The 26,882-nt window shown below is 43.2% G+C and overlaps 1 protein-coding gene across 3 annotated transcripts in view; it reads right to left on the bottom strand.

The window, feature by feature from the left end:
• Window positions 1-16,163: 16,163 nt before the first annotated feature.
• CPNE8 (copine 8) overlaps window positions 16,164-26,882 on the bottom strand; it is a 112,126-nt gene continuing 101,407 nt past the window's right edge. For all 3 annotated transcript variants that reach the window (XM_075024887.1, XM_075024889.1, XM_075024890.1), the window contains 2 exons: window positions 24,061-24,134; window positions 16,164-18,120 (listed from right to left, as the gene is read on the bottom strand). In XM_075024887.1, the coding sequence (XP_074880988.1) occupies window positions 17,932-18,120; window positions 24,061-24,134 (263 nt within the window). In that variant the 3' untranslated portion in view covers window positions 16,164-17,931. The remainder of the gene's footprint in view (window positions 18,121-24,060; window positions 24,135-26,882) is intronic.

Raw genomic sequence — 26,882 nt, 5'->3', positions numbered from 1 at the left:
GTATCAGGACAGTGACTGCTGGTGCCAGTAACATCTGCCACCACTTCTGCTTCTTAAAAATGGAACAGCAGGACCCAAAAGCAGGGCAGGGATGGGAACCAGAGCTCGGAAATGAAACAGCACTATCAGGAACAGGGCAAAGAGCTTGCTGGTGCATCCAAGCCTATTTAACACTTCTGGGTGAATGGCAATGCAGTCTGCCATGAGTGGATAAATACTACAGATATCTTTGATGCGTAAGGTTTAGTGCTTCTCTTCAGTGTGCTAGAAATCCCACCACACTTGCCACAAACAAACACTACACTAAGGGACAAATTAGCAGTGCAGATCTCTTTTTTGACTGAAATCCAAATGAGTTTTAATGCTGCCACCTGAACTCCAAATATTGCAAATCCAGACTCAGCCCTGGCAAATCATCCCTGTGGACGAAGGGCAGAAGGATGTCACTGCTGGCAGCCCCAGCACAGGGCTGCGAAGATGTTGAGCTCTCCTTTCCCCTCCCCTGCTGCTCAAACTGCTCAGCTACCGTCCTGGGGGAGCCCCCAAGCCCCTGCCCACACCAGCTGCCCTGGCAGTGCAAGGCTCCTTCAGGCTCGCTCCTGGGTGCATGGAGGTGCCTCCTCTCCATGGCACTGGAGACCTGTCCTCAGCCTGAGCCACCTGCCCCGGCCCCCTCGCCCCCATGTAAACTGCTGTTTACCGAAACTATGTGCTTTCCCCTTTGGTCTCTCTTTTTCCTTGTGCAGTCTTCCCAATTAGTGATAGTTTTTTGGCTACTTAGCAGACAAGTCCTTTCTTTATATATTAAAATTTTCTTCAGCCTATTTTTTCATCTTCCAAATGTTTAATCAGTGATTGCTCTTAAGGGTAGTCTGTATTTTTATTATCTACTTAATCAGATGAAAGAAGATTCTTTTCTCTTTTTTTTTTTTTATTTATTCTTCATTAAGAAAATGCCTAGACTTGTTGCACAAGAGGAGTGCAGCCTTGTACCTCCTAGGCAGGAGCAAGCAATGCTGCCAGGGAAAATGTCTTGTACACAATCTTCCTTTCAGATCTGGTTATAAAAGATAAGTAGCACTGACATGATCAGTGTGATAAACACCAACTGCTGACTTACTGAACCCTCTGCCAACCTTGGACAACTGAAAATGCACTTATTAGAACAGCTTATCTCCATTTATTTTTATAGATAAATATATAAACTAATATATGTAATCAATACATGGAGGCTTCTTTTCTTTGAGGCTAGTATTGATTTCAGCAAAGCATGAATACAGTGAAAGAGAGAGAAAAAAACCCCAAAATATAAAATATATGGTTAATTGAAATTTAAAATCCCCTGGAACAGTTCTCTGCTCTTCCCAAGCCATCAGCTTCTCAGCTGGGTGTCCCCTGCTCTTGCAGCAGGAACTCACCCCTGGCCAGGCACCAGGAGAAGGACCCAATTTTACAGCAGTTTCCCCACCACTGGTTTTAGGTCAGCAACAACTCATAAGTTTTTTCCCTTTAATATTCTCTTCACAGCTTTCTGTGGCATTGCTGTTCCTTTTGGGAACTGGGGCTATGCTCAATTCTTTTCCCTGTCGCTACAAAGAATTAGAAAGTAATACCTCCACAGGTTCCCCTCTCCCCTAAAGGAGCCCCCCACAGCCACTTGCTCTCCCGCAGGCTGGGGTAGCTGGGCGATGCCATCGCCAGCATGGGCCCCTGCGGGATCCGGTGTCACCAGTGTCGTAGTGCCCACTGGTGACTGCAGTGGTGGGGCTGCACCACTCTCCTTGTGCTGCGCTTGTTCCTCTGTCTATCTCCCACCTCCCTGCTGCGGCACCCACCACCATCCGACCACGCACCCACCCGGCTGCTAGCCCACCGCTGCTCTGGCAGCCGGTCCCACCCGACGCCTGTCGCTGGCTGCGGGGATGCCTTCCAATTGGGGAAAGAAGTGACGGGAGTATTTGGGTCCCCTTGGAGGTGCGACTGTGTTTGCAAGTCACCTTGCACTCCTCTAAGCCCAAGCTGGATGCTCACAAGTACAGAAGGGCTGGCACCTCTTCTCTGTCCCGCTTCTTCCACTAGAGCCCGTGACAGCAGCTGAAATGCTCCGAGACAATCTTTTCTTCCAGTACGGCCAACACTTGACTTGAGAAGGGTTTTTCATCAACTTCACAAAGCACTATTATGGCATTATTTCAAGCGCCAAGTGCTTCTATTGAATTTAAACCCTGGAGACTTCCTTGGAGAGGCTCCTTGAGGGCCAGGGCCCCCTGTGCAATCACTCCCGGCTCCTCCAGTGACAATCAGACATCAGCTGAAGCTCCAGGCAGAGACTCCTGTCACAGGCAGTGAACAACACTGCTGCTGCTTCTGAAATGCCTCGCAGCACCTTGCCCATGGTGCACGGCTTTGAGGTCCTGTCACTTGGCATAGGCTGCTTTCACTCCTCCAGCCTGATCTCTTACTCCAGAATCGCAGGAATCACTGTTCATACCTCGCAGGAAGAGCCACCGCTCTTCTTCACCACGAGGCGCTTGTGCATCCAGACGCTCGTTGCAAATGCAAGCGGTGCTGCTGTGGACGGACCTGAGCCTTGCTCAGCTCTGCTGAGGTCCTCTGCAGGAGGAGGACCAGTGGACGTCCTGGCTGCCAGCCCTGCCCAGACAGGTTCCTCAGCTTGTAGCAACTTCTGGCTCCCTTCTTAGCCAGGAGAGCCAGGTGGGGGCTAGTTAAGGGTGGGAGCAGCTTCAGTGAGCTTGGGGCTCCTCGTCTGAGTGTTCAAGGGGTTTGAAGCTGAGCCAGCAAACTTTGCTGATGGGCAACACCTGGTGAGGGATGGGTGAGGGTTTCCATGTGCTGCGTGGCTCCCAGGGAGCATAGGCAGGGGGGATGGAGGAATGAAACTGGAAGACTGAAGGAAAGGGGAGGTTTTGCACCACGCTGGCATGGATTCAAAAGGCCTTTGGGTGGCAGAGACAATATAAATACAACACTGTTGGCAGCCAACCGTTGCTGTCACTGGAGGTGACAGTGTGACTCTGTACCTGCACCCCCCTTCCAGGTGAACGGGAGCAGTTTGCCTTTCATGTGGAAAAGCCAGTCTACACTCTCAGTTTCCAGGGAACGATGCACAGCAGTGCCTGCTGAGCCTTCCTGAAGATGCCGGTGCAGATGCAGCCTTCAATGGTGGTTCAACATGTCCCATCAGTTCAGTTTTGAGGCAGAGATTTGGGGCACTGTGAATCACCGTTTCTGCACTGTTCAAGCCCAGGGCTGCCCCCAGGTCTGTGAACAACCCGAAGAGCCTGCTGGTCCCCCACAAACCGCTGCACAGACCAGTCTGGGCATCAGCCTCCCTTCAACGTGGCGTGGCTGTCACGGTCATGTTTCCAGGCTTGAGAGAAGAACTGAGAAAAACCCCACTGGCCAAGAGTCCTCTCAAAGAGATGGGTTTGACCTGTCCCAGTGCTGTCACCAGCCCCAGACTCTGCTCTGCAGCCCCAGAACTTGCCAGCGTTTCCCATGGCACAGTGCAGTGCAGGTCCAGAGCACCACAAATCCCATCCAGACAGATGCAAACCAGTTTTTCTTCCTCCCTGTAAATGGCTATTAGTAAAACTGATATTGTCTGCCTACCCCACGCATGTCCAGGAGCCCTCAGCTTCAATCTTCCAAGAAGACAGCCTGTGCTGCGCCTTGCTGGTCCTGGACATCACACAGGGGAATACAGCACTGGGGCAAAGCACATTGGTGGGACCCCTCTGCTCAGAGGGTCTGCTGTAAAATATTTAATATCAGGCATTTAAAGGAGGCTGTGCTAGGTGTCACTCAGGGATGCTGTGCCAGGTGGCACTCAGGGATGAGCTGAAGTTTGTGGGGAGCCTGAGTCACCCATGTATATTTGCCTTATTACTTACCTCAGAGAGCACGCCCATGTGGCCTTACATGGGACCAGGGCAGAGGTAGATTTTGCTGAACATTGGGATTCCAAAGGTCTCACCACATACCTGGAGGAGTATGGGCATGGAGCAGCCTCACGAGGGTACAAGCCAGAAGGAAGGGTTTCCTCAGATGTATGTGTAACATCTTGAACTCACTGCCTTTTTGCACAGACTTTTGTTACCTATTTTAATAAGAAAAGAACAAATACTAAAGCAGTGATCCTACAGCAATGTGAAAATTAATGGTGGAGAGGAGACGAAAAAATGATATGGTCTTTTTTTTTTATATTAGGATTTGGTCTTCTCCCAGGAATATTGACAAGTGGCATTGGGGCTGTCAATTAGCTGCACAGCAGTGGTGGCACTGATGTTAGGGTCTTCTGCTCCAACCCCTTTTAAATGCAGAAATGCAAGTCATCCCTGTCCCTGCCTACATGGGGCCACTGTGGATGCTTCTGCCCTCAGAGCCACCAAAACACAACTCTGCAGAGAGCCATGTCCTAGGACAGCCTGTACTGAGGAGAGATGTCCAGGCACGATCTCACCAAAGGTGGCTCAGCACAAGGCAGTTTCCCAGGGTTATCATTACTATATGAAGCCTCCTAATTGGAAGGACCTATTTGGCTAATCCCTTATTTTTATGGTCTTTTTTCTGTTTCTCTGTGAGGGCAAATGCCAGTCCCAGTAGTTTCTGACAGCAGGTAAGACTTGCCTTGTTGAATCTCACCTATTTCCTATCTTCAATCCTTGTGAAATTTGCCTCCCACTCTGATGTGGCAGGATGGTGGGTTATTCTTGCTTCTCCTCCTGTCACCTCCCACCAGAAGCTGGGAAAATAGTGATTTTCTTGCAAAAAAAAGTGGTGTTCCAAAGACCATTGAGGCTCTGATTCTGCCTTCATTTTATTCAGGTTTTGCTCGGGTTTGACTGAAGGTTTGTCAGCAGCTACACAGGTGTAAACAGCTTCATGCCTGACATTCAATACTCCACTGCATCTCATCTCATCCGGTGAGAGCTCCCGTTTAGCTGCTTCAGCACAGACCTTGCTCCTGGGAAGCAGAGCTGGGGTCCAGGGAGGCTGGAAGGTCAGAGACCACTCTCAGAAGGGGCTTTAGAGCCAAAATCTGGGAGGTCACCACTCGTGCCCCCCGTCTCACAGGCTGTCTGCATCCACTGATGGAGCAAGACCTGCCTGTCCCCGCGGCCGGTGGGGCTCCCCCAACCTCCTGGCCCACAGGTCTTCAGATGTCAGCTTTCCTGCCTCTGCCAGATGGAAATAATGGAGGAAACAAATGTTTTCACAAAAATAGTGCCTCCCTTTGTGGCTTTGAACAGCCATGTGTCACTCGTGCTTCTGCTGAGTCTGGCTTTAGGTACAGCTGGCTGCTCCGGGTAAGGAGGACTATTACTTCTTCCCAGAACAGATTGTCCATACGATGGACAGACTTTGTACATAATGACTCAATCTTTATAAAAAAAACCCCAAACCCAGGAGAGGAGCTATTGAACCAACCGGCTGGGTGGGGGTGGAGGGAGCAGGAGGCTGTGCCAGCCAGACGGGAGCTCAGGAGGGTGTCCCCTCCGGCCCCGCTCCCCTCACCTGGAGCCCGCTGAGTCCCCATGGGTCGAGCTGGGTGGTTGCGAAGCACCAAGGGGTGGCTGTCAAAGTGATGTCCCCGCGCTCCAGCCCTGGGCATGGGAGAAGGTGCTGGACAAGCCGTGAAGGTGGAGGGATGGAAACCACGGCAGAAGGAGGAAAGAGAGCAGAGGAAGGTGCCACCGCTCTGAGTCTCCACTGAAGCTCTGATTTGAGGTTAAACACAGCACATAAGCTTCAAACAAGCAGGTGGGAGAGTTTTCAAAGCAAAGTGCCTCTTCCCTCCTCCTCCACTCCTGCAAGACCAGCCCGGGGAGAGTGGGCACAGGCATGAGCCAGCAGGGAAGGCAAAACAGCGCATCCCCCCAACCCCTGCACTGCGGCTCCTAATGAAATTCATGCAAATTTTAGAAAATGACTGAGATGTCTGGAACTTCCTCCACCTGTCACTGGCTTATTTCTAACAGAAGCCATATGAGGCACCTGGAGGACAGGATCATTTAGTTTTCTTTACAGTAATTGCAATTTAGATGCTCCGTAATATAATAAGAGCAAGAAGGGAACGGCAACTAAAACGGCTTGCCGGCTTGTCAGGCCTGATGAGCTGCAACACAGCAGCCAGGCAGGCCCTGTCCTGCCATGTTGGGAATAGAGCTTTGCAGTCCTATCTTGCAATAAAAACTGCCCGTTGCTGTCCTTGCCGGTCGAGCATGCCGACCGGAGGCACAACTGCCCTGCAGCCGCACACCTCCGTGCCCTGGCGGCCCCACGGCACCTCTTGTGGCACACAGCAGTCCAGCACACAGTAAAAGACAGGCTGCCAGAGGCAAAAGAACATATTTCAGCTCCTACTGACTCAGCTGGACGTCTTTGAGGGCCCTTGGTCACCCGAGTGTGTGCCCAGCGTGGCCTGAGCACCCCGCACTGCTGAAGCCAGAGTGCAGAGGCACGTCTGCCCTTGGAAAGTCCCGGCTTGCATCGCAGAGCACTGCCTCCAAGTTGGGAAATTTTACCAACAAACCATGAACGTAGAGCTTGGTGCACCTGCTTATATATGTTATACATAGACTTACCTGCAGCTACCTCTGTAAAACAGATAAAACCCCTCCCGCGCTGTGCACTCATTCGGCTCCCCTTACATTTGGGCAGGGCTGGTGTTCGTCAGCTGGGCAGGAGCTGGGCAGGAGCATAAGGTATAATGTATGGCGCAGAGCTCAGCCAAGCTGCACCCTTACCTGCTCCTGCTCTGAAAAGCAAAAGGTCCCTTTTACTGATTAAAAGGCCAGAAAAGGGGCTGGCCCTTCCTCTCCCTGAGCAGCTGCCGGCACTGTTAGCGCACGACGACTCTGCTGTTTTGCCTTTTCCTCCTGAACCTGCAGGAAAAAGAGCAGCAGGAAAAGCAGCAGGAGAAGCGAGGAGAAACCAGCAACCCGCCGCCGCCTCTTGCCGGGTGCTTTCATGGGGGTTTGCAGGGAGGAGCAGGGCTCGGGGAGAGAGGCCGAAGGCCACGTGCAGGCTCTCATGGGCCACCGGCACGGGGAGCCCCTCTCCCCAGTGCAGGGCACTGGCTGCTCCAGGGATGCGCGTGGGGTCTGGGGCTTGTTGCCTCCAGCCCCGCAAGAAGTCAGTCAGCTCAGGCACCAACACTGCTGCCAACTGCTCCTGGCAGGGATTGGCATTCAACTGGTTTCATCTTCCCCTAACCCGCACACGTTTACAGCTTCATCAAATAAGCAGGTTCAGTACCATTTGCCTCTGCCTTCGGTTTCTCCAGCAGTAACTTCTATTTCTGTAGATGATGGAAAACTAAAGGACTGTCGCCAAGGATAACCTAAACTCACGCCTGAGACCACCTGCTGTCTCCAGGGGCTCCAAGCACCCTCAGTGTAAATTCAGCAGCATCCCTCACCACACGGTGGCCGCTCAGGAGCTGCACAGGGCTGAGGAGCAGCTCTACCTCCTTCCCGTTGAAGCCTGTGCCTCTCACAGCATCCCACCCTGCTGGTCTCAGCCATTTATGTTTTTTTTATAATCTTGTGGAGTGCTCTGGGAACCTCAGCCAGCTGTGAAGGACAGCAGGAGCTAGGCTGCTTAGATCTATCAGCACACATGGGTGGAGGAGGACATCCCGTGCTGGGAGATGTCCTGGGGGGAGGATGGCGAGCGAAGAGGCCCCAGCCCAGGCAGGAGTGGCTGTGGCCCTGGTAGCAATGTGGCAGGTGGCTGTGGGGTTCTTGGCTCAGGTGTCAGCTCGGCCAGCAGCATTGCAAAGGGAGAATCTGTTCTGATGATAGAAAAATCACAAATCCTTTTTTTACTGTGTTTTCTTCAGCAGCTTTTCCAATTGGCATTCATATCCCTCTCCCTTATCACCCCATCAGCTCTCCACCACCTCTCAGCTGCCAGACACATTTAAGGTGCCTGCTGGGCTCCTGGCAGTGATCTCTTTCCATCCCTCAATCCCTCCTGCGCTGCCTATAGGCCAGTGCTGCCGCAGAGGAGAGCTGGGCTCATGGCCGCTGGTCCCCATTGCTGTCCCTAGAGCTGGGGCAGATGGTGCCGCAGGGCCCCAGCTCTGATGGCTTGGGTGCAATGAAGTCAGCATGGGTTTTGCACATCACCGAAGTGGAGGATTGCAAGTCAACCCCTTGTGCAGGAGTCCTTTCTTGTGTCCATGGTGGTTACTAATTAATTTATTAAAAAATATATGTATCACACTTGTAGTCCTATACGAATTAGGCCTGCTGCTATGATTCTTCATTGCAAAACTGGACTTAAAAACGGGGCTGCCCCTCTCAGAGAGGCGGTGGGGTATGGCCCCTGAGGAGCCCTCGCTGCCTGCACCATCCTGGCTCAGGGCAGGGCAGCGGCAGGGCCACCCACTGCGAAGCGCTGGCTTTCCAGCCCTCATCCACCCACACTCCTGGAATAATAAACTTGCCATTACCTTTTCTCTCACTCCATTTTCTCCCTTTACAAACCTAGAGTACTACTTCATTCTCTGCTAATCACAGCTAGTCATTCTCATCTAGCTTCCACCCACAATACATCAGCAAGACCTAAGTGCCATATTTAGCACCAGGGTGTGCTTGCTGGTGATGGTGGATATTTTCCCCTTGCTTCCCAAAGCTTGCTTGATTTACTGATGTCCCCGCTGCTCCAGGATGGCCTTACAGAGCACTTTTCCATAGAAAATGGAGCTAAATGGTTGGCTTTTACCTTATTTGCTGCGACGCTCATGTGAGTATCCTCAGCCCTGAGCACTGTCCTGCCCTTCCTGAAGCAGAGCGAGGGGTGCGTGTGCTACCCAGGGCACTGGCCGCAGAGCCCCGCCAGCGTGGGATGCCCAGGACACGTGTTCTTCAATTGCCATCCAGCTTCTGGGACGTGACTTGGCAGCTCTGCCTGACACAGCGTTGTGCTAGCTGGGTGTCCGAGCTAATCTAGCACCTGGTTGACTCTCCCTGCCTGGACTGTGTCTGGCTCTGCACACACTGCCATCGCTGCGGGGAGCCGCTGGGCAACTGTTGGAAAGTGGCTCCTGCCCCCTGCCCTTGGTCCCATGCAGCACTTCTGCGGCACCAGGAGTTCAACATTCATTTCATGCGGTTTCTTTCTATCAGTCCCAGACAGATGGTGTGTGGGGGTGTCTGCGTGGGTCCCCCTGCCTGGCATGGGATGAAGCTAACTGCCCACACAGAGCTGAGGGGAAGGAGCTTCCTCTGAGGAATGGGCTTGGGGATGGAAGAGAAGGAAAGGGAGGGCGAGGAAGGGAGCACCTGCCCACAAAGTAAAGCAATACTTTAAATATCCTCTTTTTCATATTTCAGTCTAACAGGTTTTAAATAAAGCAATGTTTCAGCTGGTTTTGCCATTGTTAAAAAGTTTGGGGAAGTCTGGTACTTCCTTGCAATGACAGGTAACAGACAGATCTATTGATAATGGCACAGCGCATATATGAATGAGCACTTAAAATCTCTCTGTACTGTGAAATACCTAACAGCACCAGAAAAAACCCTCGCTAGTACTGTGGGTGTGTACTAAAACATGTATTTCTTTTCTTCCTAATTCTTCCAGGGCAGTGGGAAATGTTGCAGTGCAGCTGACAGCATCTCAAGTAACGAAATGCTGCGATTCAATGGTTTTCCACACTCGCAATGGCATCACCTTTTTCCCATTTGTATTCCTCCAAGAGGCTTAGCAAGACGAGAAAAGCTACTTCAGAAGCAATTGCGGTGTGTCTGCAATTGACTTGTGGGTTTGGGGCTTTTTTTTAAGGCTTTATCTGTTGTAACACCTATTCTTATGCTGTAGGGAATTTAGCGAGGGGTAAATAGCTGATTTCATTAGCGGATGTGATTTCTCCATAGTGTGAGTTCTACTGATTGAATCACAGAGTGAAATGCTAAAAAGTAGTTTTATTCTAAACTTTTTGAAGGGGTACTGAAGTGGCATTTACAGAGAATATTTGTATAGGTCTGAGTTAGAGAAAGGTGACAAGTTTGGAGGAGGTCTAGATAGGAGAAAATGAGGATGACTCAGGTTTAAAACCAGTGGGGTTTCTTTTATCAGATACTTGTCATAGTTGCAACATAAGAGTGTCTACAACTCCAACTGAAGGAGCAAACCATTAGCTCAACAGAAGGTCAGTGGGGGAGAGCATTATTAACCGACAGCTTGTATTGTAAAATGATATTCCCTCCACAGCAAGGAGGCATTTATCTCTGAATTTTTACATGATGAACATGCAAAGCACAGATTTAAGGGCATCTAATAATGTTAATCCAATTATAGTTCTATTCCAACATCCCTTAAATGCTTCTTCAGTTCTTTTACCAAGAGACTTAATTCTCTATTATGAGTGAGTGAACTAGAGATATGAGGAAAATACCAGTTCTTGTTACTGAAGAAACCGAGTGTTTCAGTATAGCCTGGTGCTATGAATCCCAAGGATCCAACAGCATATTCTGTGTCCCTCCCTGTAAAGGAATTTTAGGGCATATATCTGTTGATTTTTTTTTGTTTACTAGCCCACATGCTTAAAATGTGAATGCTAGCTCCCAAGCTATTATGCATCAGTCACGGTAACACGTGTGATGGTCATTTATTAAATGACAGGTAATGATAGCTGACCGAGTACATCGAGCCAAGGTGTCATGATTGCAGAACTGACTGTACTTAATTATCAATGGGAATTGAGGGCCAGTGACATCAGGAGCTAAAGTACACAGAGATTTTGGTGCCCAGTTTGCAATGCCAGTGACTTGGCTTCCTGGAGTACCCAGCACCGCGTTGTAGGCCACACTGGACACAGAGATCCTTCTGGCTCCATCGCTTCGAGCTCATTTCTGAGACTCCTTGAACACATGCTTTCCTATCCAGCTGGAAGCACTGATGACACCAGCGAGCTGGCCATGCTGCTTCCCTTCTCCACCGCCCATGCTCCGTGAGCCTCCGTAAGCAGTCTGGTGGAGGGCAGATGTCTTGTGCTGCAGGTCAGTGAGAAAAATGGAACACTGGGGAATTAAAATCCCAGATATTGCAGGCAATAACGTGACGCTGGCTCTTTCATAAACTCATTTTCTCTTGGAAACAAGCCAGATTTATTGCTGTTCCAACACCTCATCGCAGTTATGCTTAGAAGCCTCAGATGTGCAGACAGGGATTTCCATCTTGCTGTCCTCTTGTACCAACTTGCTTGCTATGTCTTGCTCCTCACCTGACGTTCACCATCCTGGTGCGACCACTGTGAGACATTTCCCTCCTTGTAGCCTTTGGTCACACACGGGGGCTGGTCATCTCACCTGTCCACAGAACAGAAATCGCCTAAGAGCCTCTCTTCACCAGCCCGTTGAGTCCATCGCTTTGAAAATGGGTGACTGGAAGCATACACCTATTTCAGACGAAATCTCACCTGAGCCCTTCTCAGCCCTCCCAGTGCCTTCCTACCCACCCACTCCAGTCCTCCTCTCCCAAGGTATTATCCCTGCCTCTATCTTAATTAGGCCACCTACATTTGCAGGACTGACGAACGGGTCTTCGGGAGGATATTGAACTATTTAATGCATTACTTCCCTGCTCGAAGGGAGGCCACACAACTAGGCCATCCCTAGCGGCTGTCTGGCCCATCTGAACAATTTCTAAGACAAAGAAGGCATAACTTCCCTGAGATGCTCTAGAAGGGCCCTCCAGTTAGTTAGGGAGGTTTGTCTGTCAGCCCGTATAAGCCTTCCTTGCTGCCAAGATGATAACGTCACCTGTCATCGCTGACCTTTGAGAATAGCTCATTACAGCACCTCTTTGCACAGACACAGTTAACATGCTCCCTTTGGTCTTTTGCATACAAACCATACCCAAGCGCTTTAATTTTTTCCTCACAGGTTAAAAACCATCTGCTTTTTTTCTCTCCTGGACTCATTCAAAATTGTCTGCATCATCCTTAAAGTGTGGTCCCATGGTCCAGACACAGTGCCAAGCTGAGGCTTCAGCATGGCTTAGCCTGGAGCAATGATTATCTCCCTCCCCATAAGAACACGACCGCTGTTAACATCTTCCAGGGTGATCTTTGCTTTTTATGTGGCAGTACCACAATTTGATTCATATTCTTTTTGGAGCTCAGCTGTAATCTGCAGATTATGAAGTCCAGAACTGCTGCTTATGCAGGTATTTTTCATTTTTATTTCATTTGTGCGTATTTATTTCCCTCCTGAATGCAGGATTTTCTGCTTTTTTTTTTTCACAGCAGTTTATCTCATTGATTCCTGACCCTCCCTCCAATTAATCAAAACCATTTTTGAATTCTAATCAGGCCTCCCAGCCTGCAACCCTGGTGAGCCAGTACATTCATTGGTTTTATAAATGTAGCCTCTAATCCCTTTGTGAATTGCATTAATAACAATATTTGCCAGAAACAGCCATGAGAGACTCCTGCTGGGCTCCCCTCCTTTCCTCCAGGTTTGACAACCTCTTGATATTTTCCGTTCCCTCCTGCTCATGGAAAGTAATCCATTAAGGCTGCATGCTTGCTCCCGTACTTTGGGGGGCTTGCTGCCAGTGGGAAGTATTAATGATACTGTGAGGGGATTATTCACTCCCTTCTCCACAGAGAAGTTCCCTAGTCTGCAGTACTCCTGTGCTCATGGAAAGCAGCCAATTCGCTTCCCCCTGAATTCCCTTTGGCTGGTGATTGCGTCGTGATGGCCCACTCAGTTGAAGACACAGCATTCAGCACTAATCACTTTGCACATGCAGTCAATTGCTTTGATTTCATATCAGCCTGAAGCAACCGAACTACGTAACAGCCTGTGGCACGGGGATGCACAGGCCACCCAGTTATTACGACAATCATGTTCCTCTCGAGGCTGGGCAGAATTTTTGCTCCCTGGGGAACAGACCAGTGCAGAAGTGGTGGAATTTCTCAGCGCACAGCCACAGCCCACCGTGGCCGGGGAAGGCTGTCCCACCACCCGTGGCACACGCAGCACAAGGAAGCACGCTGCATGCTTGCAGGGCAGGTATCTCACAGCACTCACACACCTTCTGTAGCACGGGATATCTGTAAGAATGCTCAGTCACTTCAACGCCTTTGTTTGCAAAATAAAATCACCAAATAAGAATCCCAATGATGAAATTTATTATTGTCAGATGTTTGGCTGTAGGCACATGCTTAGAAGCGTAGTACTCTCTACCCTTTGTTTAGATGGCCAACTGGAAAATACCAGTCACCTACAGTCACTCGCACTCTAATGGCAATGAAAATAAACACACAATGCTGGCTTGAAATAAAACCTGACATCATACCGTATCAATTCAGTGGCAAAGAAGCCATAATCCATCATGGAGGGCTGAAGAAAATGTGTACTATTGCCATAAAGCATTTTGAAAGAAGGTCAGCGTGCATTTCATATGAAAAGCGTGAGCAGTATGAAACAACAGCCTAACAAAGCGAAGGACGTGGTCAGTCCTTCCTGAAAATATTTCTGCCACGATGGCATCAGCCTGCTCCCCCACACGCATTCACATGGGTAGGGTTTGTCCTGGTCTCACACAGAGACCCTTGCTGTGGTAGTTCACTGTGGTCATCAGAAAGAGTCAAGAGACAACCTCTGGCCAACCCCACGGAAACCTTCCCTGATCATTTGCCCAACTTGTTCCAACAGTCCTTGGAGACCTAACAGTCCTCTGTGACTTTTTCCAGTTGACGCACATGTTATTTGAAGTCTCAAAACTGGACCTGGTACACTAGCTGAGGCCTTATTAGTTTGAGAACAAGGAAAGGATTATCTCATGGCCTATATTCAAAACTTCTACTTAGACACCTTCCCCTCAGTGTCTATTTTGTGATCCACTATAACCTCAGACACTGTTTTGCAGAACTGCTGCACAGCCAGCAACTGATGCAACTGTGTAGTAGGTTTTTGTGACTTAAGTATTCTTACCTATTTGCCCTGATTGAATTTGCTCTTCTTTCAGGTTTTTTTTCTAATACATAAACATAATTTCAAGTTTTAATCTCATCATCTTTGAGAGTGATTAAACTATCTCCATTTGATATAATCCACTAATTTAATAGCCATCTTTTATATACTGCATCATCAATGGAAATGACTGAATAATACCAAAAACTAGACAGGTTCATATGGAACATCAACTGCTATATTTTTACAGTTTGATGATGAAAGACTGATAGCATTTTTTTTTGAACAGCCTAACCAGTTTTGTAGTATTTTGTAACACTTCAAATGAGGCTGTTACCTCCTGCTTTGCTTCTAAAACGTCACATTAAAGTAGTTGTTTCTCTCTTTTATCCTGAAGCTCATTATATTGCTTTACAAGAAAATTGTTTCAGAAGTGTGTACTATTAACAAATTTTTATTGTTAGATGTAAACCTAGGTCTAGATTTATTTTTTTTTTAATTGACTATTTAATGCAATGATTACCCCTCTTCTGTGGATCCTGAAGGAAAAAGACATCAAGCATTTCAGTTTTCCCTAGATTTACTATTTGCTCATTTTTTTTCTTAAATAATGGAGTCCCCTTCCCTTTCTAGTATGGGTTTTACTAGGCTTTAGTAGTCCTTACTTATTTTGTGGTTTACTGTCCTTTTTCACACATATCTGTGCTATCTTTTACATTTATCCATAGCAACATACTCTCCCTTTCTATTCTTGATTTTTCTGTTGAAAGAACTTCTGATACAGTCATAATAGCCTGTTACTATGCTCCCTGGTTTCCCACTGCATTGGCATAATTTGTCATTATGTGTCCTTTTATTAGTTCTCAAAGATGATATTCATTTATCATTCTGATTGTTTCAGCTGTTTTATAAAGTATTCTGGAGTGAATTTCATCTGTCCCTACGTAGGTGAGAATTTCCAGCTTTTCAAAACGTGTCTTTTCAGAGAATACCTGCTCTTCTGAACTCTGTTCCTCTCCTTGAGATACCTCCCTGGGGGAACCACACTTAACAAACATTTTTGTGTATAAAAGTGAGCTGATTTGAAGTCCAAGAAATTCTACTGTATAGGTTGCCATCTCTGCCCCAAATTACAAAATTCCATTTTGTAACCAAGATTAAACCAGTTTGTTCTTCCAGGTTAGCAAACAATTCCTCACTAGTCAGAATCAAACCTAAAATAGACACTCTCAAATTACATCATCCATGGGACAGTGTCCTTCCTCATTTGTAGGAACATCTGTACAGTTTGCACCCTGCCTTAGCATTTTCTGCATGCATTACAAGGAACACATCTGTTCCAAGATGAATACCAAAGAAAGAGAGCTTTCTTCAAGGCCAACAGTTTCCCTTTCAGGGCAAATCGTTTGTCATCCAACATGTCACGTTTTACCTTTCTTAAACATAAATACTCTCTGCTACTCCTCAGTCATAGAAAATAATCAAGTTTTGGTAGCAGCTAGCATTTCTTGGGAAGGAATATGAGTTTTGTGTTCCTTTATTACTAAGAATAAAGCCAGAACTAAAAATGGCTGAATATGATATTTGGAGAAATTCAAGTTCTGACCATTAACTCTCATCTCTAAGACTGCGGCTACCAATGTGAGTCTACATAATGATTCTCATACACATTACAGAATCAAGATGTCAAACACATAGGGAATGTGACAAGTCTGGAAAAAGTCTCCTTTTCCCACTAGAATACTTAGTCCACTGATCACATCTATTTCTTTCCATTAAATATGTTAGATTTAGAATCTAATACCAAATAGAAGAAAAAACATCAGTGGAGAATAGAATAGGCTGGTACTTAGGCTGGATAGAAAAAATAATTTTAAGTAATACTGATCTTTAAAAGTTCTTTCACTTGTTAAATTAGTTGTTAAATTAGTTTTGAGACTGATCCTTGAGTTAATAAAAGGTGCTGGTGAAATGAGCACAAATAAATTATGCTAAACTGAATAAAAGAAATTTGTGGTTTTGGCCTTGGAATGAAAATCTGTTAAATACATGGGCCACTGGGAACCAATACAAATGTCAGCATAAAGAGTTGTCTAACTAAATGACACAACAGAAATATAATAGTAATTCAGTTATTTCCAAAGTGCCAACACTGTAAGTATGAAACATAAATGCAGAAGACAGAAGGAGAACAGCACCACCATTCAGCAGATTTAAACTTATTCTTTATGATGCATTTTCATCAAAATTTGTAGTTTCCAGGTATCAAATTTCATTCATGCAACACCAATCCACTAAGAAATACATATTTTGGTGAGAAAATTAAAGTCCATATTTAAGTAAAAACTGTTTTGAAATAAAAATAAAACAAAATTTATTTTTACCAAAAAAACTTTTTTTTTTTTTTTCTTACTAACAGAATAATTATCTGGAAAAAGTAATTTCCCACATGAAATAGTTAAAGGAAGTTAAATGTATTTAAAAATGGAAGATTCTGCATTTACATAGTTATATGCCATTAATATCGAAGATATGCTTTCTGGCAAAAAACTTCTCATGCTTAAAAAATGCACCTTAGTTTTATACTGTACATTACAACATACAGTAGTAAGAAACAGAAGTAGTAAAGAGGTTATATGCAAAGAAAAACAGTTACATTACAAGACAGTTACAACTGTGACACAAAAAAATTAAAATGTTCAGCTTTAACAGTATTTGAAGGCAATTCACAATCATTTCAGGAGTTTTGTGAAATTTAAGGCCATTAGTTCTAGATAAAATGTATCTGACACACTCACAAAACTGTGTATTTTGTAAAAACTGTACATGCAAAACCATTTTATAATTATATATGAACAGGCATATAATAAAATTTTTGGGTAGTTCCGTACACAAAATTGTGCACAAAGCAACATGGTTGTGCAATTTTTAAACCAGTTAATTAACATTATCATTCATGCACCCTGAATGGAAATGTGATTAAATGACAATATTAAACCCAAATATTAAGAGCCAGCATCCCTTTGAATGGGCAATCTAGACAAAAAAAAGTTAAGATTTTAAATTAAGTTTAAAATGGGTCATTATAAAACATCTGCTGTAATCACTCCAAAAGACTTTTCTGATGCAAAATTTCCAGTGCTTTAAGGAATGCATGATAAGATTTAATGAGCTCAGTGAGTCAACTGTAATACTCTGATAGTTCTGATTTGAGGTAATTTTCTATAATTACTTATAGCAAGTAACTCTTCTAATTTGCTTCAGTAACTAGTTTAAAAAACTGTAAACTTAGATAAACTTGGAAATTGGAGAATCTCTGAAAAAATACACATACCTCCCCCTCAAAGTTTGGAGTTAGTCATAAGTCATATGCAATTATGTTATTCACATTTTAGGAGTTTATTCTCAAACTGTGAGATGAATGGATTACTGAGCACTGATTGAAGCAATTCAGAAATTGGAAAACACATATATATTTGTTGTTTTCTTAGCTTTCATTTCCATTTGTCTGGACAAACATTCAAAGAGATATTGCTTCTCTTGTTATCTTGTGACAAGCTACTGCAAGCTAGAAGACATGTGAGTCAATATTCCAAACTTTTATTCTTAAGAATAGTTATAAAAGTACTGAAATTTAAAAATAGTAACATGTAAACATTGATAGAGTAATAGCATTCCTATACATTTATATATACACAGTATTCAGAGAGGACAGTATCTGCTGAGTTGAAAACCTGACTTGTGCTTTCCCCTCCAATAAATACATCAAAAAAGTAGGGTTTTTTTGTAAAAAAAAATAAGACTTAGAGAGAACATCAACATTTTGCTCCTAGCGTTTAAAAGCTTTCCAGTTGCTCATGCAACCATAGGAGAATTTTGGTATGTGAAGAGAATTTTTCTAGCTCCAAGAAGTTATCAGAAGCTACTGCTGCATCAAGAGACTCTTGACTTGTGATAAATGCTAAGCACTTTGGAGCAGTCATATCTGAGTCTGCAACACGTGAATCGGGGGTGTATAAGGTGGTGGTGCAGGTGATGGCTTTATTCCTCTGACTCTCATGTAGGACAGAAACTGCTCTGGGATCTCAGCTAAAACATCTTTAGCAAGTCTTGCCATGCTTAACACGTGGTTTCCACTTCTGTCAATGTAATCTCGGAATGGCACAAACTACAAAACAAAAGAGATGTTCACACAGGTCGTTATACAGACACAGAATACATCTTACAACATAAAAATAAGAAATTTTTATCTAGGGAGCTAGAGTACATGAATATTTTATATATACATATAAAACATATATACACATTTTATATATACATATTTTGTATTTTATATATACACATTGTATCTCAATTTTAAAAAATCTGTCTTCTAATAGAAACCGTGTCATGCTTTCACTTGGGTGAAGTTCTTCACATAAGCCATGGCTAGCTCAGATTGGTAATTACATGTCTCATTGATACATTTGGTTTATCTCTCAACCCTTTTCATACAGGAAGGTAATTCTGCCTCAGAAAGGTATTCTTAGCTTACATTTCCTGCTCACGCAGCTCTCCTACCAGACTGCCTCTGCTCTGGCAGTTTGTGAACAGAATTTTTGCCAACTGAAGTGAACAAAACAGAAAGGATGACTTTATATTCTTGACCATTTTGCATTATACCTAGTAGAACTATGAACCACCACAACACTTTTAATACGATACTAACAAATGCATAAAGAATCTAAGCAAAAAGGATTGGATTCAGAAAAGAACTTGTTATGTGATACCCAGATCTGCAACCCCTAAAAAGTTAGCTACCCAGCTCTGGCTTGGGTTTCATACTAATTAATGAGATGCTTGTGCTACTAGTATAGAAAAAAGAAACAATCTAGGGTCCTTGATTTTTATTCACAACAGACAGCATGCAGAGATGTAGTGGGTTAAGCTAACTAATAGGTTATACCAAAGAGAAAGCTGATTTGAAATTCTGCTTCTTGCTCAGATTTTGGGGCCTATCTCAGGGCAATAGCTGGGTGACTTCTCAAAATTGGGATTCGATGTCCAAAGCTACTTCTGGTACTGATTATATTAGGCTATGCTATGCTGGAATTCAAAGTCTAATGGTGCCTTTCACCCCCCCTCACAAAACAGGGAAGATGTAATTGTTAACTGTTGTACTCCAGGATAAAACTAGAACTGATTGAGAAGTCAGACCCACAGATCTCTCATCTCCTGACTGAACTCTAAAATCTGAAGACTCATTTGCCATTATACTAACCAGACTAATTTTGCTTTCTTGTATGCAGAGCAACCAAGGCTACAGATTAAATTCAATTTTTCTAAAAAGCACTGAAGTTTTCAAGATTTAGGGGAACACTGAATTACAGTGAGAGTTCAGTCTACACTGTATTTCTGAGATCCTGAGAGTTTTCCAGAAATCACAGAAATAAACAAAAAGAAATCTACTAAATACATTAAACAAATAAAAAAACTCTTGGGGAAAAAACACCCCACCACCCCCCCCCATCCCACTCCCCAAAAAACCCCCCACCAGCCAAAAACAAAGACAACATTTCAGCAGTAAAGAACTTAAACTTAAATCATTTTTACAACAACTTTGGAAAGCACTTCTCACCCTGGACTTACGAAACCTGTCTAGGCATCAATCTCCTACTAAAAGGTGTTTACAATTCAAATAAGAGATGACTCTTTGCATAACTGTCCTGAAAAGGATCTCAAATTGCCAGAAAAAAGGCTTCAGGCCTAAGTATTTGAACTATGTTGAATTAAACTGAAACCTGTCACAAAATTAAGCATAAACTGCTACTGATCAGAGCATTTCCTCAGGAAGCAGTAGATCTGCAGTTTCTTAGAAGATGACTTAGTCACAGAATTGTTGAAGCTAGAAGTGACCTCTGGAGATCCTTTAGTCCAACCTTGCTGCTCAAGCAGAGCTGGCTAACGCAGGTTGCCATAGTCAACAAGACTACAAGAGTAGTCAGCAAGACTACTCAATGAGAATAGCCTTTATTCCAGATAGGAGCATCCTTTACCTCTTTGTTGTGTTGTGTCCAAGAATGCGTCAGGCATAAGGGCAGGAGAACAACAGGCAAAAAGGAACCTGACTTTAGGGTATTAAGCCAGGAAGCAAGGTATCTGCAATTCCATAATTAGCTGCCTTAACTATTTCTGTGTTTATTCAGTAACTCTTCAATACAAGAGACAAGCACATACTGTGACATTTACTAGTACTGTCTCCTCCACTTCATAAAAAGGCTCTAGCAGTTTTCAGAAGCCAGCCCAGCACTGCCCCGTCTCAAGTGGTTGTTCCTTCTTAAACTCCATCAACTTTTCTGTAAGAATACATCTGACTGCCCCCAGAAGTATGAAGTTAGAAGAACAACAAAACAAGCATCTCTGTAACCTGCTGGTTTACACATTCAGCTGGGAAGGGATAAGCTTGGTGTTCATTTCTCCTTCATGTGGTTATTCATTTTCTAATGCAGTGTCACTCTTATGTAAAAAGCACATGCGGTCTGAGCTAAAGAACAAAATGTGTCCCAACCCAAGAGATCACCTTACCCATTAGTCTGCAGACATGAAAACTCAGAGCACTGTTCTGCAGCAATGGGAGGCTATTTCAACAGTGTAATTGTTGAAATGCAATTATACAATATAGATGACCTGAATTAGTCTCCCTCCCCTCTCCTTATGGTATACAGATGACAGAGGAGCTGGAGGAACTATGGACAGATAAGCACACATAGAGATATACAAGGACAGCTGGCAATGACAGCAAGGCCTAGAGCTATAGAAGAAGTAGAAGTGGCAGAGGAATAGAATGAAAGACAGAAGAGAAACCAAAGGGAAACTGATGGAATGTAAAGTGCTTTTTCTATAGTTTAAGAGTTTCATTTCAAAGGCTAATATACAAAATTTTAAAGAGAAACAATAGGTACATTACCATGAGTAAGTATTTTTCTAAAACTTCTTAAATAGGAAAAGGATAACAAAGGAGCAGAAATTAAACAAACTGAGGAAAAACTGGTACACATGTAATACAGTATGTATGTATACTAGCAAGAAGGGAGTAATGAAGGTCATGTCTTTACATGAATTTCAGTCAGTAGTAAATATGATAGTGACTCACTGTTAGCAGGCAAATTTTTCCTTTACTAATTTAATTAAAATATTTCACAATACTGACTGTTAAAATTATCAGTTAATTTCATTAGTTAATTTTAACTAACCTAATACATGAAAAATAAACTTGTTATATTTCAGTAGTTAATTTTATAAAAGCAAATCAGTTTTATCCTGCCAGATAGAAAATAAAGGTCATACCAAACCTAAAGGGTTTGACATTATCCCTTTTTATTTATTTAGCTAGCCTATAATGTATTTGTTAGTATTTAGACAGAAAAAGAGCACAAAATAATACTGCCTTCAGGTAATTCAATATGGCTTTGGGCAAAGTTCTGACTGAAATATGTTAATAGTAAATAAATGTTTTATTACATTTCTGATATGCCATGAATTCTAAAGAAATACAAAAGGGTATTCATTACATATTATTTTTTATTTCTCAGCAGAAATTAGAATATTTCTGATGCAAAGCATTTTCACAAATCTTTTTTATAACACTTGAAGAACTCTATCTATTTATGCTTTTTGAATGTAAAACCAGCAGCTTTTGGAGCTGCTGTTGTTTGGAGAAATTATATATAATTATGTTGCATATATTTAAATGCATTTAAATGTAAGTGCAATGCATGCCAGAGATATCTGCATTAGCTTTAAAAAAATCTGACATGGCATAAGATGTTGCAGAAATACTAGTTTGGGGTCCAGAAACACTTCCAGCTCTGGAGGCGTATCTCCACACACTGCTCTGTTGAACAGCACTGACATACACAGCATAACAGATTACAGACAGTCCCTCTCTAGCCCAGTATGGGCTACCAAGGAACATTATAAAGGCTTTGACAAAATGAGAAACTGTATTTCTTGCCTCCTGTTCAGCTGTCCAGCTTCTCCTCATCCCTACTTTTATAATTACCTTTTAGACAACATTGACTAAAGCAGGCAGCATGTCTCACTCTTCTCAGAGTTTTGATATCTCACTCTCCCATCAGTTTTCTCTGTATATTGCAGAAATGAAAAAAGTCTCTTCTTCAACTATTAGAAGAAGTAATTCAGGAATCTATGACTTTCTTTAACATATATCCATACAGATTATGAGGATAATTTAACTGCTGTCATCTTATTCTCATTTCTGATCCCCATTTAGGAAAAAAATAGAGAGGCAATTTTAATGTAGTATTTATTGCACTGAGAAGCTTTAAGACTGGGAAAAAAAGATCTGATCATTTTAATTTCCACATATTTACACAGAATTGTTTATTTTGTGTTGTAAACAAAAAACTATAAAATCAGGTGTCATATACATGTTTTGAACATCTCCTTGGATTGAGATATTGTATCCACCAGCAGTGATCAAACCCTTAAACATTCACATACCAGTATTGGTAACATCAAACAATTTGAAAAGTTTCAGTTCCTACATATATAAATGAAAACAAATATACACATTCCAAAGTTCATCAGCTGCAATCTGACCTTAATTTTTATTAAAACATTACCACCTGCAATATGAGCTATTCATATAGCTCAGTTGGTTTACATATATATATATATATTCTACTAACCAACAATAATATAAAAATCCAACCTGGCTTGGAGAGATAGAAGTGAAAATAAGCAAGAGGAAAAACAAGTAAAGACTATGAATTTTGACAAATAGGAGGAATAAAGGGAGAAGTAGAAATGGCAGATCGAAGGTAAGGTTTGAACCTAAGGATGCCTGTCAGGGTTTAAGAGGCATTTGGACAATGCCCTTAATAACGTGCTTTAACTTTTGGTCAGCCCTGAAATGGTCAGGCAGTTGGACTAGATGTCTGTTATAGGTCCCTTCCAATGGAAATACTCTATTTCATAAATGTATTCAGACACTTGCAGGAAAATACGCTGTCCACAGAAGATTTAGTTTTAGACATATCATTCTTTCTAAAGTAGAAAATAAAATAAAAAAGGCATAGCTAGTTAATTTTATTTGATCAAGAAAATTATGAAATAAAGTCTGTCCAGGGAGGTAGGTAATTGGGAGGCAAGATGGGGTGCCTGGAGCATGGATGAAATATATAGTTTGGACAACCTGTGGAGTTGAAGAAATCTGCAGCTGTGAGGGGAAGGGGGATTATGGTGGGTGTGTATGTGCATGCAAAGCTGCTATACCACCCTGCCAGTCGTTGCATAGGATTGAATGACAACTACTGGGCTGACTGACTGACTGTAGGGAGCAGGAACAGAACCAGAGGACTTTGGCAGAGAAATGGAATGCAGATGAGAGTAGCACTCTAAGGGCTTGGTTCAGTCACATAAACACAGACCACAGAATCATAGAATAGTTTGGGTTGGAAGGGACCTTTAAAGGTCATCTAGTCCAAGCCCTCTGCAATAAGCAGGGGCATCTTCAACTAGATCAGGTTGCCCAGAGCCCCGTCCAACCTGACCTTGAACATTTCCAGGGATGGGGCATCTACCACCTCTCTGGGCAACCTGTTCCAGCTATCATCTGAGGCTCCTCAAAGCATGAGACATCTGCATGGTTGTATGTGGCAGACATGACATAGGAACTAGGAGATCCTCATGGTCTTGTGGACTGGCAGTTAGAGGCAAGGAAAGATACCCTAGGCATTTCAAATGCACATGTTAGAAGTCTAGGTATTGCCAACTTCCACAAAAGTTGCAGGTTTTCGTTATGGAATCATAGTGAGATTGCAGTACAGAGGCAACTATCTCTTCTCCCATGGTTGTATAAACCTAAGACTTTATATCAGTGTGCTGCCAGTTAGGGGTCATTTGCTAATGAATGCAGATCCACTACGATGTGTTATATAAAGGCTTATAGGTATCACAGAGAGTTTCTGAGCTTGTTATGAACACCTCAAGATAAAGTAAGTCAGGGCTAAGGTAAAATGAAAGGTAGGAATATAGATAGAAACAAGAATTCAAAACAAACAGCATCAGTAAAATCTAACTATTAAGAGTAAATTTTCTCTCCCACCTGCACAATGTCTCTTTCTGCAAACTTTCCTCTTGAAGAAATCCTCACTACATCACCATCCAGTTCTTCCATGGCTTAAAAAAAAAAAAAAGAAAGAAACAAAATGAATTTATTTATGAGTTCAACTACACAACAAAAACAAGCTTACTGAGAAAAAATTCAGTCAATTTACACTTTAGGGCAACAAACCCAACAGTTGTTACTTAGGTAACTCTTTAAGATCATCTGTGCCATAAAATACATCATGCTTTGTAGTTATCTAGCACTTTTTCATGTTGACGATACATACTTTTTGCCTTGCAATCTTCAGAACAAAACAGACCACAATAAGGTCTTTATCCTTCCAGCTCTCAAACCAGCAAGTATATCTGTTTTGGTAAGGCTATATTTATACTTTCATAGGTGGAAAAAGAATTCATCTTCGGCAATTCTTCTTGCAGAAGATATCATAGGATACAGCACAAAGAGGTAATAACTCACATTCATACTGAAAAAGTAATGACTGTTAATGCACAGGAATGAGGAGTTCTTAAAAAATATTTATTAAATTTATTGGGTAACTCTTCTTGTATCTTTCTAAGCAGGATCCAAGAAAACTCTAAAATAGGCCAGATACCCAGAAGCCATTCTAGGTAGAAAGGTATACCTGCTCTCTGGTCAGTGTTGAAATGCATGGACTTGGGATCACAGATTATTGCTCAGCTATTGGATCTGCAATCCTTCTTTCAGCATACGCTATGAAAACCAAAGCCCTGCATCACTGAGCTTCTCAGGGGTTTACACACTGGGCTGAGTTCACTGAAACCAGCATTTCAAAATCTAGTTCTTCCAATGCAAGAACTAGAAAGCATCAATGTTGCTATCGGGAGCCAAGTTCAAGCCAAACAAAAGAGCATGTTTGTTCAAAGAAAAAATTAGTAGGTCTGTAGAGCACGTTGCCAGATGATGCTGTTGATGCAAAAAATGTACACATGTTCAAACCAAGAGACTGAACAAGTATTTGAAGGAGAGACCCACTGAAAATTTCCAAAATAGACACAAAGCACATCCTGCTCAGGAAATTCAAATCTACTAACAGTATTCAGGGAAATATCATATTTCCGTATTCTATTAACATTCTCTAGATAACCACCCATTGCCATGTCAGATACAGAACACTGGGCAAAACAGATCCCTGATCTGACCTGTTACAGTCATCCTCACATCCATAGGTAAAGCTCTGCCAAACGTATGTGCCACCTATCTGAGCTCCAGACTTTTAAGAACCCCTCTGGTAGGCCCCAGGGGCTGGGAGATCTATGGGGCAGTGATACCTGCAGAGGAGTAACTTAGTCTCTCTACAGCAGAGCTGAGGCTTGACTGGCATTTGAATTGTAAGACAGCGTGCCTGGAACATACACCCTCCTACACACACAATTCTTCAGCGTCCACATCAGGCATGGAGTATGTTCTTTTTTCCAGAAGGAATTTCTGCAGATGGAAAAGTCATTTCTCTGCCCTCTTGGGCATTAAGGAACTACAGATTTGGCACACATCTAAATGGGTGAATTTCACTGAGGCAGTATACTCAAGGAGTGTGGGTCCAAAGATGGAAACTATATCCTGCAGTACAAACAGCATCCTGCCTTAAGAAAAGCAACAGGGATGACACCCTAAAAACTCTGCAAAGACAACCTTCAGAAGTAAAAAAAAGAGTGAATCTGCATGTCCTGACTGAGCTAAGGGGAGCCTGGGCAAACCCAAGGACTGGACAAACAGGGAGAAAGGGAAAAGGCAAAGGAGGACTGAGAGAAAAGTAAGTAACATACAACTGAAGTGGGGATTATCAGGGGTAAAAATGAAGTTTGCAAACCTCCCTCATATGCATTTATTGAGATAAATTGTCTTTTCTCATTGCTTGTGCCATACAATCATCTGAAGTGTAAGAGTCCACCTGGACAATCTCTACAAGGAATAAGATACTTAAAATGATCACTAATATACCACTTGTCAAAAAGCATACGAAAGTCAACCTCCAATAAATTTGTGTGTGTGTTGTTTTTTCCTCATTTTCATACTCTTAGAATATTTGTACAAGAATCAACATGTGCAGTCATTAGTGATATTGACATTATACATCTGTGGTAGTACTAAGTATATTTCATGTAGAAAAGAAGGCATACTGTCTAACCAGAAGTACTAGAATTAAAAGGAAGGATGTAGGAGGAATAGATATACAGGGAATGTCTACACTTCATAGTGCAGTGATATACACGATGGCACTTAAATTAGTCCAAATAACAGAAGCAGCTTAGTTACTGCAATGGAGAATGGTGTTCTGGAATATCATATGAAAGAATATGCAAATAATCCTGGTAATTTCTCTCCTGCTGTAACATTCTCTCAATGCTGCTACACAGTAAGGCTCACTCCTGTTATCTAGTGAAACCCAGGTTAACCCAGATCACCTCCTCAAATGTCTTTATTTTTCTCAGTATTTTATTACTGCAGTAAGAACAGATGATCAATATTTCCAGTCAACTGACACTTCACAAGGCAACTAAATATCTGTGTTGAAGAAATTTAACATTACTTGAGTATATGGACTTTACTGTGGGTTTGTTGGGTTTTTTTCCACTCATCTTCTGGAGCTCTGTAAATGCTGAGCCCCCATATGATTCTGTGACTTGAACAGAGAGCCTGAGGGGCTACACAGCTCCACATGGTAGCTTGTAATCATACTGAGTTATCAATCAATCCAGCTGGAAACGTCAGCAGTGCTTACTGCTTGTTCCATATTATGCTCTTTTAAATAACAGTATTTGTTTGAAAAACCACACACT

This window comes from Buteo buteo, chromosome 4 (assembly GCF_964188355.1).
Source record: "Buteo buteo chromosome 4, bButBut1.hap1.1, whole genome shotgun sequence".
Lineage (NCBI taxonomy): Eukaryota > Metazoa > Chordata > Aves > Accipitriformes > Accipitridae > Buteo > Buteo buteo.
Note: the sequence above shows the minus strand (reverse complement) of the source record. Positions and strands in the feature narration are given on the sequence as shown.